Source organism: Enhydra lutris, unplaced genomic scaffold, assembly GCF_002288905.1.
Source record: "Enhydra lutris kenyoni isolate GAN:26980312 unplaced genomic scaffold, ASM228890v2 scaffoldscaffold50, whole genome shotgun sequence".
In the NCBI taxonomy this organism is placed as follows: Eukaryota; Metazoa; Chordata; class Mammalia; order Carnivora; family Mustelidae; genus Enhydra; species Enhydra lutris.
In genome coordinates this window covers 9,282,194-9,296,810 of record NW_019154134.1, presented here as the reverse complement: position 1 = coordinate 9,296,810, position 14,617 = coordinate 9,282,194, and the positions used below count along the sequence as shown (strand labels likewise).

Sequence of the window (14,617 nt, the reverse complement as noted above, 5' to 3'; positions counted from 1 at the left end):
GCCACACACCTGTACCCTTTCCTGACCCACCCTGGTGGTTCCCCTCATTCTGCTTACGTCCCCCAACCCCAGCCCATGCCTCCTTCTCTTAAGTATGCTCCTGCATCCATGAGTATAACAAATTATCTTTTCATTGGCAGTTGTCTCCTGATCTGTTGGCGCGGCCATACTTAAATAACAATAAAACCTATATTTTAAAACACCTTCTTCCTCCATGCCTCCCCTAGGGAAGCAGGGCTTGTAGCCTTCTCTGGGTTTCCAAGCCCATTTCTTGCACTAGATTTGAACTAGTTATGCCCAGCATACATGGTTACTATAGGGGAATCAGAATCCTCTTTACTTGCCTGTGGTCCAGCCACACCTATTTGACAAACAGATGGCACCTTTGTGAAAAGGAAAAGGTGCCTGTCAGGGAAAGCATCAGGCTCAAGTGGCACTCCAACTGGAGAATGACCCCACTTGACCCTGTGGCCGGTGCCCTTGACCACTATATAACTGTGTGTATCTTTGTGTGGCAGCTCTGGATCCTGAACATGCTGAAAGTCAGTTTCTGAGTAACTAAGCCTGGCCAGAACTTCAGAAATGAAGTAGAGAGGAGGAGGGGGGAAAGGGAGAGAAAGGAAGCCGAAAGACAAGGAGTCATAAAGGGTAGTGCCAACGGCAATGCACTCTGTCTGCTGCCTACCTGCCCCTCCACCCATTTAAACCTATGTTACCTAACTAAGCTATGGCTTTTTCAAGTTCCATCTTCATTCGTTAGAGTCAACACTGATTTTTGGTCTTAAATAATGTAGACCCAACTGGAAAAGGATACCCAGGTGCTTTCTTTAAGCAAGGGAAGATGCCATTTATTCAGCAGAACCACACTGTGAAGTCTGGCTACCTACACAGTCTAATTTCAATAACACATCACTTCTTGCTTTGCAATTTGCAATTCAGTGCTCTCATACTAGTAATCTAGATACTAAAAATAAATACAGGTAATATTCATCTTAGTAATTGAACCCCTATTATTTCTCAATCTACTCATTGGGAAGACATCTATTCTACATAGGCCTTCTCAAAGCTAAACTATTTTTAAAATTAGAAGGAAAATTATACAGACCCCAGCTGCGAAATACTTTTCTCCAATTAAAGTGAAAAACCACACTAAATTTCTCTCTAATATATTCATAATAGCATTAAGCAGACACTAAAAAAAAGAATCAGACCAAGTACGTTGAATCTTTAAAATTTTCAAAATTTTTGATTTGAGAATCAAAAAATGATAATAAAATGAAAATGCAATGAGAAATGTTAAATTGGTGAACGATAAAGGGATTCATAAATATATTAATGGAATACAAAGTTTGTAACTAAGTACAAATGAACGATGATATTTATTCCAAGGCAGTAATGAACTTCCACAGAGAGAAGGTGTAACATGACCAGGAAGAAATGTCAATGTTTTCTAGTAGCTGTTAAAATGCTTTATTTGAATGTGGACTGTCCAAAATCCAATAAGCAATCCAGTTTGTGGACTCAGAAACCCCCTATGTCGCACATGCAAAAGTAAACCATTGAGAGGAAAATAGGAGAGTCTTCCTACCTAGGCTCTTCCTCCTGACATATTAAAAATATACTTGAAATCTTGAAATTTCAAATATTTCAAATACTTGAAATCTGGACTCAAGTTTGATGTTCCTGTGTCTGGTGGATTCCACTGGCAACCAAGCAGATTCATCACAGTTGTCATAACATAGCACTTACCTTGAGTTGAGAGTGAACTTGGTATTATAGCAATCAGACTGGCTCAACTAGTGGGAGACCTGCTGTGGCACTGATTATAAGGTAAAGCCAAATATTTATCTTCCCTATGTCTTGGTTTCTTAACCTAGAAGTAGTCCTATTCATGGACAGTTTAAAACTAATGAAATAATCAGAACCATATCAACAACCTCAGCCTGTCTGGGTAAAGATATGGAACTTTCAGCCCCTGCCCCAAATCCCATCCTCTGGGAGGGGAGAGTTAATCGCCAAATGCCGATGATTTAATCAACAGTGCCTATGTAATGGAAGCTCCATAAATATCCTAAAAAATGAAGTTCAGCTGGTGAACACATCAAGATGCTGGGAGTATGGCATGCTTAGAGAGGGCATGGAAGCTGTGTCTACCCTTCTTCCTTGAAACTGCCTTATTCTTCTCTTCTGTTTGACTGTTACTGGGTTCTAGCCTTTATAATAAACAGGTAATAGTAAGTGAACTGCTTTCCTGAGTTCTGTGAGTTATTCTAACAAATAATTGACTCTGGAGGCTGAAGTAATGGGACCCCCAACTTAGAGTCTGTAGGTCAGAAGCATAGGTAGCCCAGACTTGTGACTGGAGTCTGAAGTAAAAGAGGCAGAATGGGGCCCTTTATCTCTGGGGTCTGTGTTAGCTCCATGTAGTTAGTATCAGAATTGAACTAAATTATAGGACAGCTAGTTGATGGCTACAGAGAGCTGAAGCATTAATTGATCTTCTGACACCACACATTTGGTGTCAGAAGTGTGAGGAGGAATGACTGTGCAGCATAGGCTAAGACAATTGTGGATATCCAAAAGAATCAGTTACAAGTTAATATAAGTACATAAAAATACCATAAGCTGGGAAAAACGGTTAATTGGTTATTAAAATAAGATGAGATGAAAAATCACCAATGCCAAATATATTCCCAAATAAATGAGTTGAAGATGTTAAATGATAAAAACTGTACACAATTAAATATTTTCCAATATACTTATATGACAGCATAAAGCAAGGATCCCTAGAATTACTGTAGGTATACCTATACTTAGGCATACCACCCTATTATTCTTTATCCTATCATCCTCGGCATGCCTCAATTCATTAAAATGGCCAAAATTTTTCAAATTTTTCATTTAGGATTGCCATAATTTAAGATTGCCATCATCACAAAAACACCACCGCATTCCAGAAGACTTCTTAATTATGGCATCTTGGTAAAGGGGAAAAAGCCCAAGTATTAGTATCTGATAGACCCATCTTGGAATCAGCCACACATCACACTTGATCTTGGGCAAGCTACTAATCTTGTCCCACCTTCAGATTTCTCAAATAAAATAAGAATAAGAATGATAAATGCACAGTTATTATTAACAATGCAAAAGCTGTGTGTTTAAGTTAGAAAGAGGGACCTTCCCAACAAAAATGGCTTTGGGATCTCTTCTAGATGAGTGAAGGGGCCTGGGACTAATTTCCAAGCTCTTAACACCAGTTCTAATTAGACTTGGAAGACTACAGAGTTAAAATAAGTAGAAGAGTAAGAGTCTATTATAAACTGCCTAAAAAGATACCTGTCTATGTACATACCCACATCTTTAAATTTACAAACCATCAATAAATGCTAGTTACCTATAATAGTTATACAATTGGTATTTCCTTACATAAGTATATAATTACTCTACGAATGTTAGTTTATTTTTCCAATCAATTCTAAGTTCAATGAACATCAAATCTCTTTATAGTACTTCTTTTGAATGTTTCACAGTCTAGGAAACCAGTTGGTATACAGTAATTTACACCCTTAGAATCATAGGTGCATTAAGAGTTCCTAATAACCCTAAAGAGGAAGAAATGAGACTGCCTTAATTGCAAAGATAACAGTGGCCATTATACTACTGTTTTGAGTAAGGAGAAGGGGAGGTGAAAAATTCCTGAGTGACTGACCCCTAAAGGAGTGTGAATATCCACCAAATGGGAAAATGGAACCCCCAAAATGATGTCCTGCACTGAACTGGGCTGTGAAGAGAGTTGGAGGTTTTGGAAGAATAGTGGACTGTGGTAGAAAAATTTAAAGAGAGTTAGGTCAGGGCTTCTTGAGTAAAGTGATGGGAGGTGAGAAGCTTGAGGACGCAGCTTACAGACTGATTCAAGCTTAGGGTGGCTCAAAGGAGAGCAATTTTCATCCAAGAGTAAGACCTACATAGAAATAACTTCATTTTAACCCCCCAGAGAGCTCAATGAATCAGCTCTGGTCTGGTACTAGCTGAATGTCTTGAAGAAAATATTTTTTGTAAATATGAAATACTTTATAATTCTCAAAAATCTCTTATATTATTTCAAATGTATCTGTTTTGCATTAAGAACAGATAATTATGTATTGCTACATTTCTGTCAAAAACCTAGATTGAGAAGTTGCTAGAGATTATTAGATAGATTTAACACACCACGTTGGTTTCTAAATGATCACAACATCCATCGTTAGGCATCTGTAAGGTATAAAGCAGTGAGGAGAAACAAGGAGCTGTCAGCCAAAGGAATGACTGTTATTTTAGTGGCAGAAACAACATGGTCAGAGAATTGAGAGATGTGTGGTTACAAAATTAATTTTCAATTTTCCAAAATTCCTCAGAGTTAAGGGGCCTTTCTTAAACCTGAATATGAAAGTTATCCCGATAAGACAGTGGGTTGCCTAGAGCTCAAAAGGAAGAGAATAAATCAGGGCTCAAACGCGAAGCAATGAACACAGCTCTTTTTGTCTCCATAGATGGGCTGTGTGTTTAAGTTCCAAAGAGGGACCCTCCCAACAAAAATGGCTTTAGGGGCTGGAAGAGTGGTGAAGGAGCTGGGACTACTTTTCCAAGCTCTTACACCAGTTCTCATTAGACCTGGAAAACTCCAGAGTTAAAATAAGTAAGAGTATGAGTCCATTATAAGCTGTCTAAAAGGATACCTCTCTGTGTACATACCTACATCTTTAAATTTACTCCTAGGAGCTTTAAGATACTTAAAGGTCACTCAGTTTATACCGATATCTTAATAAAATGTTTTTATTTTTTTAGAAAAGTTTAAATGTTGTACTCTGGGATTTATCTTTTTTTCAACTCTCCATATTTGAGGAAGGAGATTAATCATCAGTGCTACAGATCTACCCTGGGGCTAGCACAAAATGGTAGTAGGTATCAGAATTGTCTTAGAAGAAGATAGAAAACACCCCTTGGAAGGAAATGCCTGTTTGTAGCTCCAGTCAATCGGAGTGGCAGAGGCACAAATAAACAGGAAAAAAAGAACTAAAACTTACTGTGGAAATATTCCACACCATTGTACTCATATATTATATGATACACACAAAAAAATGCACACTACATAATTCTTTCTTTGTATGGTATGACTAAGTTTCACTCATTCTTATATTACCTTAAACCTGTTATCCACATACATTTTTTTTTCTGTTTTTTAGTTGCTATTCTCCCAATTGTTTCCAAACAATTTAGTTAAAGAAATTTTGATCTTCTGCATCAGTAAAAAGAGGTAGAAAGTTAGCCAAATGTTCTCAAAACTTATTGGGAAACCTTCTGCTTAGAGGAAAACCCTGTTATCAAGTAAATATTTTATTTCATTTGTTTTGTTTTTTATCTGCATAAATGTAACTCAAAGAGCTGAGAAAACAATCTGTGAAGTATGAGTAGACCATGTTCAAAGTTTTCTCTGGGGCTTTATAAAGGGATCAAACCTAAGTTTTCTTTGTACATGGTCATTTACCTTCTTCTTTATAATGCCCAGGACAGCATGCTTCCTATGACCTAAAAGGCTAGACTGACTTTGCCTATTTTGGAGATTACAAAAGTGGCAATGGGGGCTGCACGACTTGTCCAAAGTCATACAGATGATAAAAGGGATAGCCTGGCTTCTCACTGATTGTTCCTTCTACCACCAGCACAACACATATTTGGACTCTAAGAAGGATATGAAGACTCTAAGAAGGATCTTTTCACAACAAGGCATAATGCAGTCTCCATACCTTAGAGAGGCATCACTCTACTATCTTTGAAATAGAATAGAATTTTCTAAGCAAAGAACGTGGAAATGGGGCCTGTGGACACCATGGGGACAGAACAAGGCAGAAAGCATTTCCCTTAAATACATCTATGTTCAATGCCCTCGACTGAAGAACATTGTCATTTCAAAGTCACTTACCCAAATCTGAAGCTTGATTCTCTTTTCATTTTTGAATACAGTTTTTACTTTGAAATCGATCCCAACTGTGCTGACGAATGCGGATGTAAAGGAGTCATCTGCATAACGGAACAGGAAGGATGTTTTCCCCACACTGCTATTGCCGATGATGAGCAATTTGAACATGTAGTCAAAGTTCTGATCAGAGGAGTCTTTCTGGCCATACCGGGCATCTTGGGAAGAGGCCATCTGTGGTTTAAAAAAAAGAGAGAGCAAGAAACATGGATCAGTCTTCCATTCGATATGAGGCTTGCAGCACACAAGTTATTGGCCTTGCCAGAAACAGATGTCAGACCACTCAGGAGACCAGTTGAGAATCCTCCCCAGTTTCCCTCTGATGCTGGTATCCATGGCAATAATTCCCTGCTGGAAGACAGAAGAGCAAATCTTACAGCTCTTTCCAGCTGTGTTGGTGTTTGTCACAGCTCAGCATTCAGAACCAATCAAAGACACCAAAGGAGACATCTATAAAGGTTACATGAAAAGCAAAGATATGAGGAACTGGCCAGAGCATGTGGGCTCTGAAATTTTATAATCCCAGTGATGGACACACCAAAGTGGCTGAACAGCAGGGTGTTTCTTACTGAATCATCTGAATATTAGAATCTCTCTTATTTCCTAGGAAAGTATACCCAAAGCATGTATCTATTTCATCTGTTAACATCACATTAAAGCAACATCCTAAAATAAATGGCAATCCCTTCAAATTAAAAATGATGATGGCAAGTATTTATGGTTCAAACACTGTGTGAGAAACTTATCTAACCTAACAACAACCCAATGAAGTAGATTCATATTTAAATGAGAAAATTGAGGCTCAGAGTTATTGAGTAATGTGCTTGAGTTCACACAGGTGATGAGTAATAGAAGACAAATTCAAATCAGGTAACGTCACGACAGGGCTCATGTTCTTAACCTCTATCCTCTTTCTCAATGATGACTAGGGAGATATGCACATCTGCTCTGAAAGACAATGTAGGAAATGTTCATTATGAAATATCACTGAAGAATCCTAGCTGGGTTCAAACCTTGGCTCTACCATTTCCTGGCTCTGGGACTTTGGGTTGGTTTATTATTTTAAAATGGCATGCATCAGTTTTTTTCTCTTACATGAAATAGAAAAAAATGTGATCTAACTTGGAACATTTGTAAAAGAATAGATGGCATATCTGTAAAGCAGATATGTGAAGCACCTAGGATGGCATAGAGAATGATCTTCATTATTAATTATAAATGCTTTAGATGGATGTTGATTTTTTTCCTCACTTGATCACCTTAATATCTCCAAAGCTGATGCTGCATTATTTCTAAAGGATTTTATTCATTTACTTTAGGGAGAGAGAGCAAGCAGAGGGAGGAGCAAAGAGGGAGGGAGAGGGAGAGAATCTTGAGCAGACTCTGGGCTGAGCACAGGGCTAAAGTGGGGCTCGATCCCACAACACTGAGATCATGACCTGACCCGATACCAAGAGTCGGATGCTCAACCAACTGAGCCACTATGGTGCCCAGTGATGCTGCATTTAAGTGCCATTTGGCTCAAAAGAAGTGTTTAGATGGTGAATCCCACTGATTAGTACACTTACTTACATTTTCTTATGTTATGAATTCTTTGGCAATTGCTGTGTTATCCAACATAATCCAATATAGAAGCCACTAGTCCTTTTATTTAATTAAAGTTAATTAAAGGGGCACCTGGGTGGCTCAGTGAGTTAAGCCTCTGCCTTCAGTTCAGGTCATGGTCTCAGGGTCCTGAGATCAAGCCCCACATCGGGCTCTCTGCTCAGCAGGGAGCCTGCTTCCCCCTCTCTCTCTGCCTGCCTCTCTGCCTACTTGTGATCTCTCTCTCTGTCAAATAAATAAATAAAATATTTTTTAAAAAGTTAATTAAAATTACATAGAATTTAAAATTTAGTTCCTTAGTCACACTGGTCACGTTTCAAGTGCACAATAACTGCATGTGGCCAGGAGCAACAGTATTGGACAGGTACAGAGCATTGGCATAACTGCAGAAAGTTCTATTGGGCAGTGCTAGGCTAGGCAGATAGTCTTTTTTGCACTTCCAATAAAATCTGATTAATAATTATCTTTCTTCTGGGGAAGGTGGTCAAAGGAGAAGCCTCAGAAGTTAGTAGATAGTAGAATGCTTGAAACAGTAAGTAGTACTCAACCTCATCTAAGACATCAGCTGTTGAAGTCACGTGCATTGTGTTTATACACAATTAAGGGAAAGGAGAAAAAGGAGATGGTGAGATAACATATTCTCTTTCTACAAATACTTAGTGCCAGTAAAAGAACACAATTATATGTATAGGAACATAAGAATAAGGATAAACAGAAAATCTGTATATATTATCAAATTTAAGGGTAATACAAATTTTGAATGCATTTCACACTTATTAAATATCAGCTTAAGCATTTGTTTTTTTAAGTCCACATAACCACACCGATGTCTTCAATAATTACAACTTGGAATGAGTGTTGATGAGTGAAACTGGGCCACTACAACAGGCAGATATTATGATTTTCCTTTCTGGCCCAGGCATCTACTGGCTAAAGTAAACCTCACCCAACACAAGCAGCCAGCCAAGGACAAAAACAGGATTATAACTCTGGACTGTAAGTTTGAACAACAGTGTCTTCCTCTGATGACTTCTGAAGCCCCAGAACAGTCAGGAAACTGTTTCATGTGACTATCCCATTCCTGCAGACATAGTCCTTTCACCAACTACTACAACCCTGCTCCCTTCTGAAAGTGCTAAGTTCAGCCAGGCCTGCAAATAAGATCTTTTATATGAACCAGCCCAGATGCTAGGTCCTGGGTTAAGAATGTTCAGCTAAGCCACAGTCAGAAAATAGACACTACAACTTTTCTAGAGCTGCCCATACTCAGCCCGATAGCCTACCATATACTGCATCACATCACTATAAGGTGGTATCCAACTAGTCCTGTGGCTCTCCAGGACGCATCACAAGAAAACATGACCTACAGCTGCTATCAATTTCAAGTCCTATTCCAAAAGTAGATTCTAAAACCTGTAGCAACATCAACATCATCAATATATAGACTTTTTGAATATAATTATAGAGATTTAGATGGAGAAAACCATATTGGGGTTTTCTCTGGTATAAGAAAGTGAAAACATTTAATTTCAAGGGCTGATACACCTTGCAATGCTGGCAGCAAAGAAGGTGGTGGGGCATGGAAGGTGTCTAGGATGAAGGAGGACAAAGCTGGCAAACAGGGGTATCCAGAACCTCTACAGGACTAATTAGAAGTGTTTCCTAACATGCTATTCTTGGAGATAATTTTTTTTTTTTTTTTACTATTTCTTGATTTACATACCCAGTAAGATTCACAAAGAGCCAATAAAATGTGCATTGGGAATGCACGGGTCTTTCATTAAAATTCAGAATAATGAAATACATCCTGGCCCAGAGGATTGAGAAAAAAACATCCCTAATCTTACTGAGAACAGAAATGAAGTGGTTTGACAGCATATGAATGTCAAAGACACTTGTCTTCACTATGTCAATTTACTGACACTTCTAAATACTAAGTCATGTGAACATTCTCATACTTTTCATGGAAAAATACAGCTGATATTTGAAACATGAGTACACATGAAGTAACTTCCCCGAAAGTAAATCAGATATCATAAAATATATAAAAAGATAACTCTTTAAAAAAAGATGACTCTTTAAATTGCATTAATCTTGAATTAATTAAAAAAAATCAAGGAGTTGGAAAGCATTTTCAAGGTAGTCCAACTTTCTACTCATTCCAAGAGTCCCTTCTGCTGGCATCTCAGGATCTCAGGTTAGTATTCTAGCCAGGCCCGTCACACAGAGTGACAAAAAGTTTACGAGGTTGTGAAGCACCATAATCCACTGCTGAACTGCGATTGTTATAAATTTCTTTCTTAGATTAAAGTTAAAATCTCCTCCCTATAGCTTCTGCCCACGTGTTCTAGATTCTGCCTTATAAATCAAGACAGTTGATTCCTCTCCCATCTGAGAGAGCTTCAGGTGACTGAAGGAACAAATCACAGCCCCATACACTTTCTCTCTCTTGGATGATCCCAACTGCCTTCCCCTTTTCCCCAAAAAGTCATGTTGGAAAAATCCCCCACATTGTGCTAGATTAACTGACATCTGTCCAGATGTTAAAGTCCCATGTGTGGCTCCCAAAATTTGTCACAGTATTCCAGATACAACAGTGCAGAATAAAATGAGACTATTATATTTTATCACAGCTCACTTAAGTCTTCTCAAATGCTCAGGACATTTTTCACATTAACTGTAATAAACATAGGTTTTCCTTATTCCCATTCCATACTTGGGTAACTGATTTTCTTTAATGGAAATGCCAACCTTTATACGTACCCTGTTACATTTCCTCTTGTTTGTTTTGATTTAAAATTCAATTTTGATCTGATAATTTTATGTCCTTTCATCAAAACACTGGCTATCCCTTCCAGATTTATGCCATTCCAAGTTTGATCCATATGCATTTTGCATATTCATTTAAGGCTCTGATCAAAATGCTAATCAGCTTGTAGACAAACAACAATAAACCTTTTACCCCACTGAATATATATAAATCTATAGATGAGACCTCTACAACATGTCATCAAAGAATTTGGCAAACTTAAAGCAGACCTTAACCTCTGGGACTTGGTGCACTGAGAATCCATTGTGCTGGTGTGCTTAGGTTCAACAGCAGGTGTGCTTTGGTTCAACAGCAGGTGAACAAATCCTGGATTTAATTGATGTGCCAGTTTTAATTTTAATCCTAGTTTCCCCAGAAGTCCTACTAACTAGGGACCAAATAGGTTACCTCTGACTAACACATGCAATCACAGATTATTTCAGAATTTTTGACATTTGTTTTTCAGAATAAACAGGAAAAGCAAATTACTTCCAGGGATTCCTCTGGGCACTTAAGAATCTAAATGACATTAAGCTATTTTGTGGATCTCATGAGAAAAACGAAAAGAAGTCATTCTAAATGTACTACATTCTCACCACTACTAGTGATAATAGCCTGAGGGTCAATGAGAAGATGAACAAAGATGGATAAATCATCCAGAAAAGGACATGCAGTTCTTTGAAACTGGAAGGATGAAAGTGAGGATGGGACGTATGTATTGGAAGTAGAGAAATACATCAAGTAATTTCAAATCTTAATCATCGTTGCCTGGGAAAAAAAGGACAATCATAATAAAAAGAATTATTCCTGAGAACTCTAAAGTCAAAACTAAAATTTTAAAATCAATAAGGAGGGGGCCCTGGGTGACTCAGTGATTTAAAACCCCTGTCTTCAGCTCAGGTCATGATCCCAGGGTCCTGGGATCGAGCCCCGCATTGAGCTCTCTGCTCAGTGGGGAGCCTGCTTCCCCCGGCCCCACCTGCCTGCCCCTCTGCCTACTTGTGATCTCTCTCTCTGTGTGAAATAAATAAATAATAAATAAATAAATAATCTTAAAAAATAAAAATAAGATCAACAAGGAAAATATGAAACGTTAGGATTCCCAAATGTCTGTCATCTGGCCCCCAGGTGATTTCTCCTGGAGAAATCCTGGTCTGCACAGTTTGTTGCCTCCCTGTTTGTCTCTCGGAATGGATCAGAATTGTGATGCTCTTTGCAGTCTCTGGCCAGCAATTTCTGTGTGTGTGTGTGTGCGTGTGTGTGTGTCTGCTGCTCTTGGCTCTGGAATGAGCCAGTGGAGAAGCAATAAAACACTGCTCATGCCACTGTGGACACATCACCGCTGAGCTAAGATGCTGTCCAGGAAATTGGAAGCAGCCAAGGCATTAGATAATTCAAATTCTAACCCTGGCTCTGAAGCAAAGGGCCTGGAAAAGTAGGGCAGACTTCAGCAATTGCCCTTGTCTCTCTTCTTCATGTCAGCAGGGAGTGAATTACTCTTTCATGGGACTCATGGGAGAATGTATATGATGGTATGCCAAATGACAGCAATGCTTCCAAGATGGAAATCACTGCATATTTTAAAGGTGTTGTTAGGCTATGACATTTTAAGGTTCTTTTTCCAGCCCATCTCTGGATCCCCATCTCCTGCACAACTTCTCTCATAGATGAGTAGAACTTTCAGTTTATGCACAGAAAGATGGTAAAATCACCGCAATAACAACCCTTATGGGCACTGTACTGCGCGTCTTCCATACATCATCATACCTCATCCTTTCACTGCCCCAGGATATCAATATCTATTAGTAACCCCATATTAGCGAAACAGTATGCTCTGGGTATATTTGAAAAGGGCTCCTTCTCCCTTCGCCTGCCAAAAGCATGAGGGGATTTTCTCTAACCCTCACTGTGAGAACTTGACAGGGGTCCTGAGGGTAAAACTCACACAAGTGTGTCCTCCTTGAAACTGCACCCCCTAGAGCTTTAACTCTTGGACTTGTCTACCCTGAGCCACCAGCAACTCATCAATTACAGTTTAGGTTTTCTTACCCCAGTACTGGATCCCACGGGAGTTTCTGTTCCAGGAATTTGTGATTTTCTTTATCAGGTTATTGGTCTCTCCCATCTAAGGGGCAGCATTTTTCTCTGTGACCTTAATTATCTGATGAATCTAAGAGTTGGTAATTTTCATTTTGTTTCATTTTTTTCTTGTGTGAGGATGACAGTAACAACTTCCAAGCTCTGTATGCACTGGAGTGGAAACCGAAAGTCTTTATCCCCATTTTGAAGAAGAAATTAAGGCCAGAGTATTTGAGAGGAAATTTAGGTAGAGGGCTCCTTGTTTTTCAGTAGGGTCTCTTGATTTCTCTCAGCACATGTGCTGAACCTTCACCATCTAGACAAAATGTGTTCTTCAAGAGTTACAGCTCTATGGGTTCAGCTTGCTCATTTCTCTTTGCCAAACTAACAGCCTCAAGTTTCAACCACAGAGGAGACTACTGGAAGAGGTAAGACTACTTCTTTTACTTCTAGAAAAAAAAAAAAAATCTATTCCTTTGTTGAAGGCAGGCATGATCTAATCTTGATATATTTTAAAATTCATTATAATGGTTTTTGAATCTTCTGGGAAATCTAGATGTATACAGAAAAATAAAGAGTATCAAACCACGTAAAAATTATTCCTACTAGTGTCAAAGACCACTGTACTCCAGCCCACACTGGAGTTCACTCTTGGTGTAGTTACAGAGGGTTTCCAGAGGGAGAGAGCACCTGTATGGGGACTGTGCTGCAGCACAGTTCAGGGGATGCCTAGGCCACAGAGAGAAGAGTGTAAACAAGGTTTTCTGGGAAGGGAACCACATGGCTGGCTGGGAGAGCTCTCCAGACGGGTAGGATGTAATCCTGACAGCTGCAATGTAGCAGAGCCCTGGTCCCAGTAGTGCCTGCACATCTTCATGAATGCTGAAGCCAGAGGGTATTTAGTGTAGTCCAGTGATGCTGATGAGTACCCTAACTACTAGTAATCTATGCCTTATAAATCACAGCATAAAAAAAGGTTAGAAAACAAGATTCCACTTCTTTTCCAGCAGTTCTGAAATTATGTACAGGCAGATGCATCTGTGAAAAAGAAAATTCTATATTCTTGGTGTGATGTGAGTAAGGGTAAAAAGCACATACTCTACGGTCAGGCTGTCTGAGAAGGAATCCCAGGTCTTGCATAAACTTTGTCAAGGTTTTTGATATTTTGTTATTTTTTCAACTCTGCTAAGCTATAATTTCCTCGCCAACAAAACAGGAATTGTAGTAAGATCATGAAAAGTAAAAATTTTGGCATATGCTAGATCCTTGATTAAAGCCATTCACTTGATTTTCCAACTAACATTGACGCTACTCTCTGAAAATAGAAATGGTCAATTTTATAGAATATGCTTCCTCTCATTTCCTAACCTTAGAGGCAAGAGGTTTGACTGGAACCATGACCATATCTTCTACCATTCCCTGAACAACTGAAGATCTAGAACATTCACCCTTATGGTTTCAACTCTGTAGAGTTTCATAATTACTGAGATAAACTCCTTACTCTTTCATTACAAATATTATGACATGGAACAAAGAGCACTTATCAAAATACCACAAAATACCTTTGCCTCCCTGTGTGCAGATAAAAGTGTTCTGTGGTCTAGAGAGGCTGTGGGAAAGGGAATGTGGCCAATGGCCATATGCTCTGTGACAGGACCCATCCTGTGATATTGGGGCCACCCAGTAACTTCTAGGGAGTTATTAAACTCATGAAACTTGGGCGTGAATGGGCTTTTGTAGAAACTGGGAGAGAGCCCAGTTTCAGGTATGAACTAATAAAGGAGCAGAATTCAAGTAATACAATGGTAAGATAAGCATGAGAAAGGAAGCACCAGGAATGCAAAGGAATTGTGGGAAACTCCCTTGTGTTGCCTTAGCATTGATTTTAGGTAAAGTTCAACCTAATTTCTGATAGTAAATTTGGTAAATCATCAAAGTCAACAATACCATCATAACACCAATACTGTATCATACACTTCAAGGTTGCCAAGACACTAGATCTTAATTGTTACCACCACATAAAAGGATTGACAATTTTATGACCTGATAGAGGTGTTAGCTAACTCCACAGAGGTAATCATATTACCATACATGAATGTATCAAATCAATA

At 38.9% G+C, this 14,617-nt stretch overlaps 1 protein-coding gene across 1 annotated transcript in view; it reads right to left on the bottom strand.

The window, feature by feature from the left end:
* LOC111156921 (RAB3C, member RAS oncogene family) overlaps nucleotides 1-14,617 on the bottom strand; it is a 290,933-nt gene that overhangs the window by 255,676 nt on the left and 20,640 nt on the right. Inside the window, exon 2 of the mRNA XM_022518064.1 lies at nucleotides 5,960-6,187. Within this exon, the coding sequence (XP_022373772.1) occupies nucleotides 5,960-6,187 (228 nt within the window). The remainder of the gene's footprint in view (nucleotides 1-5,959; nucleotides 6,188-14,617) is intronic.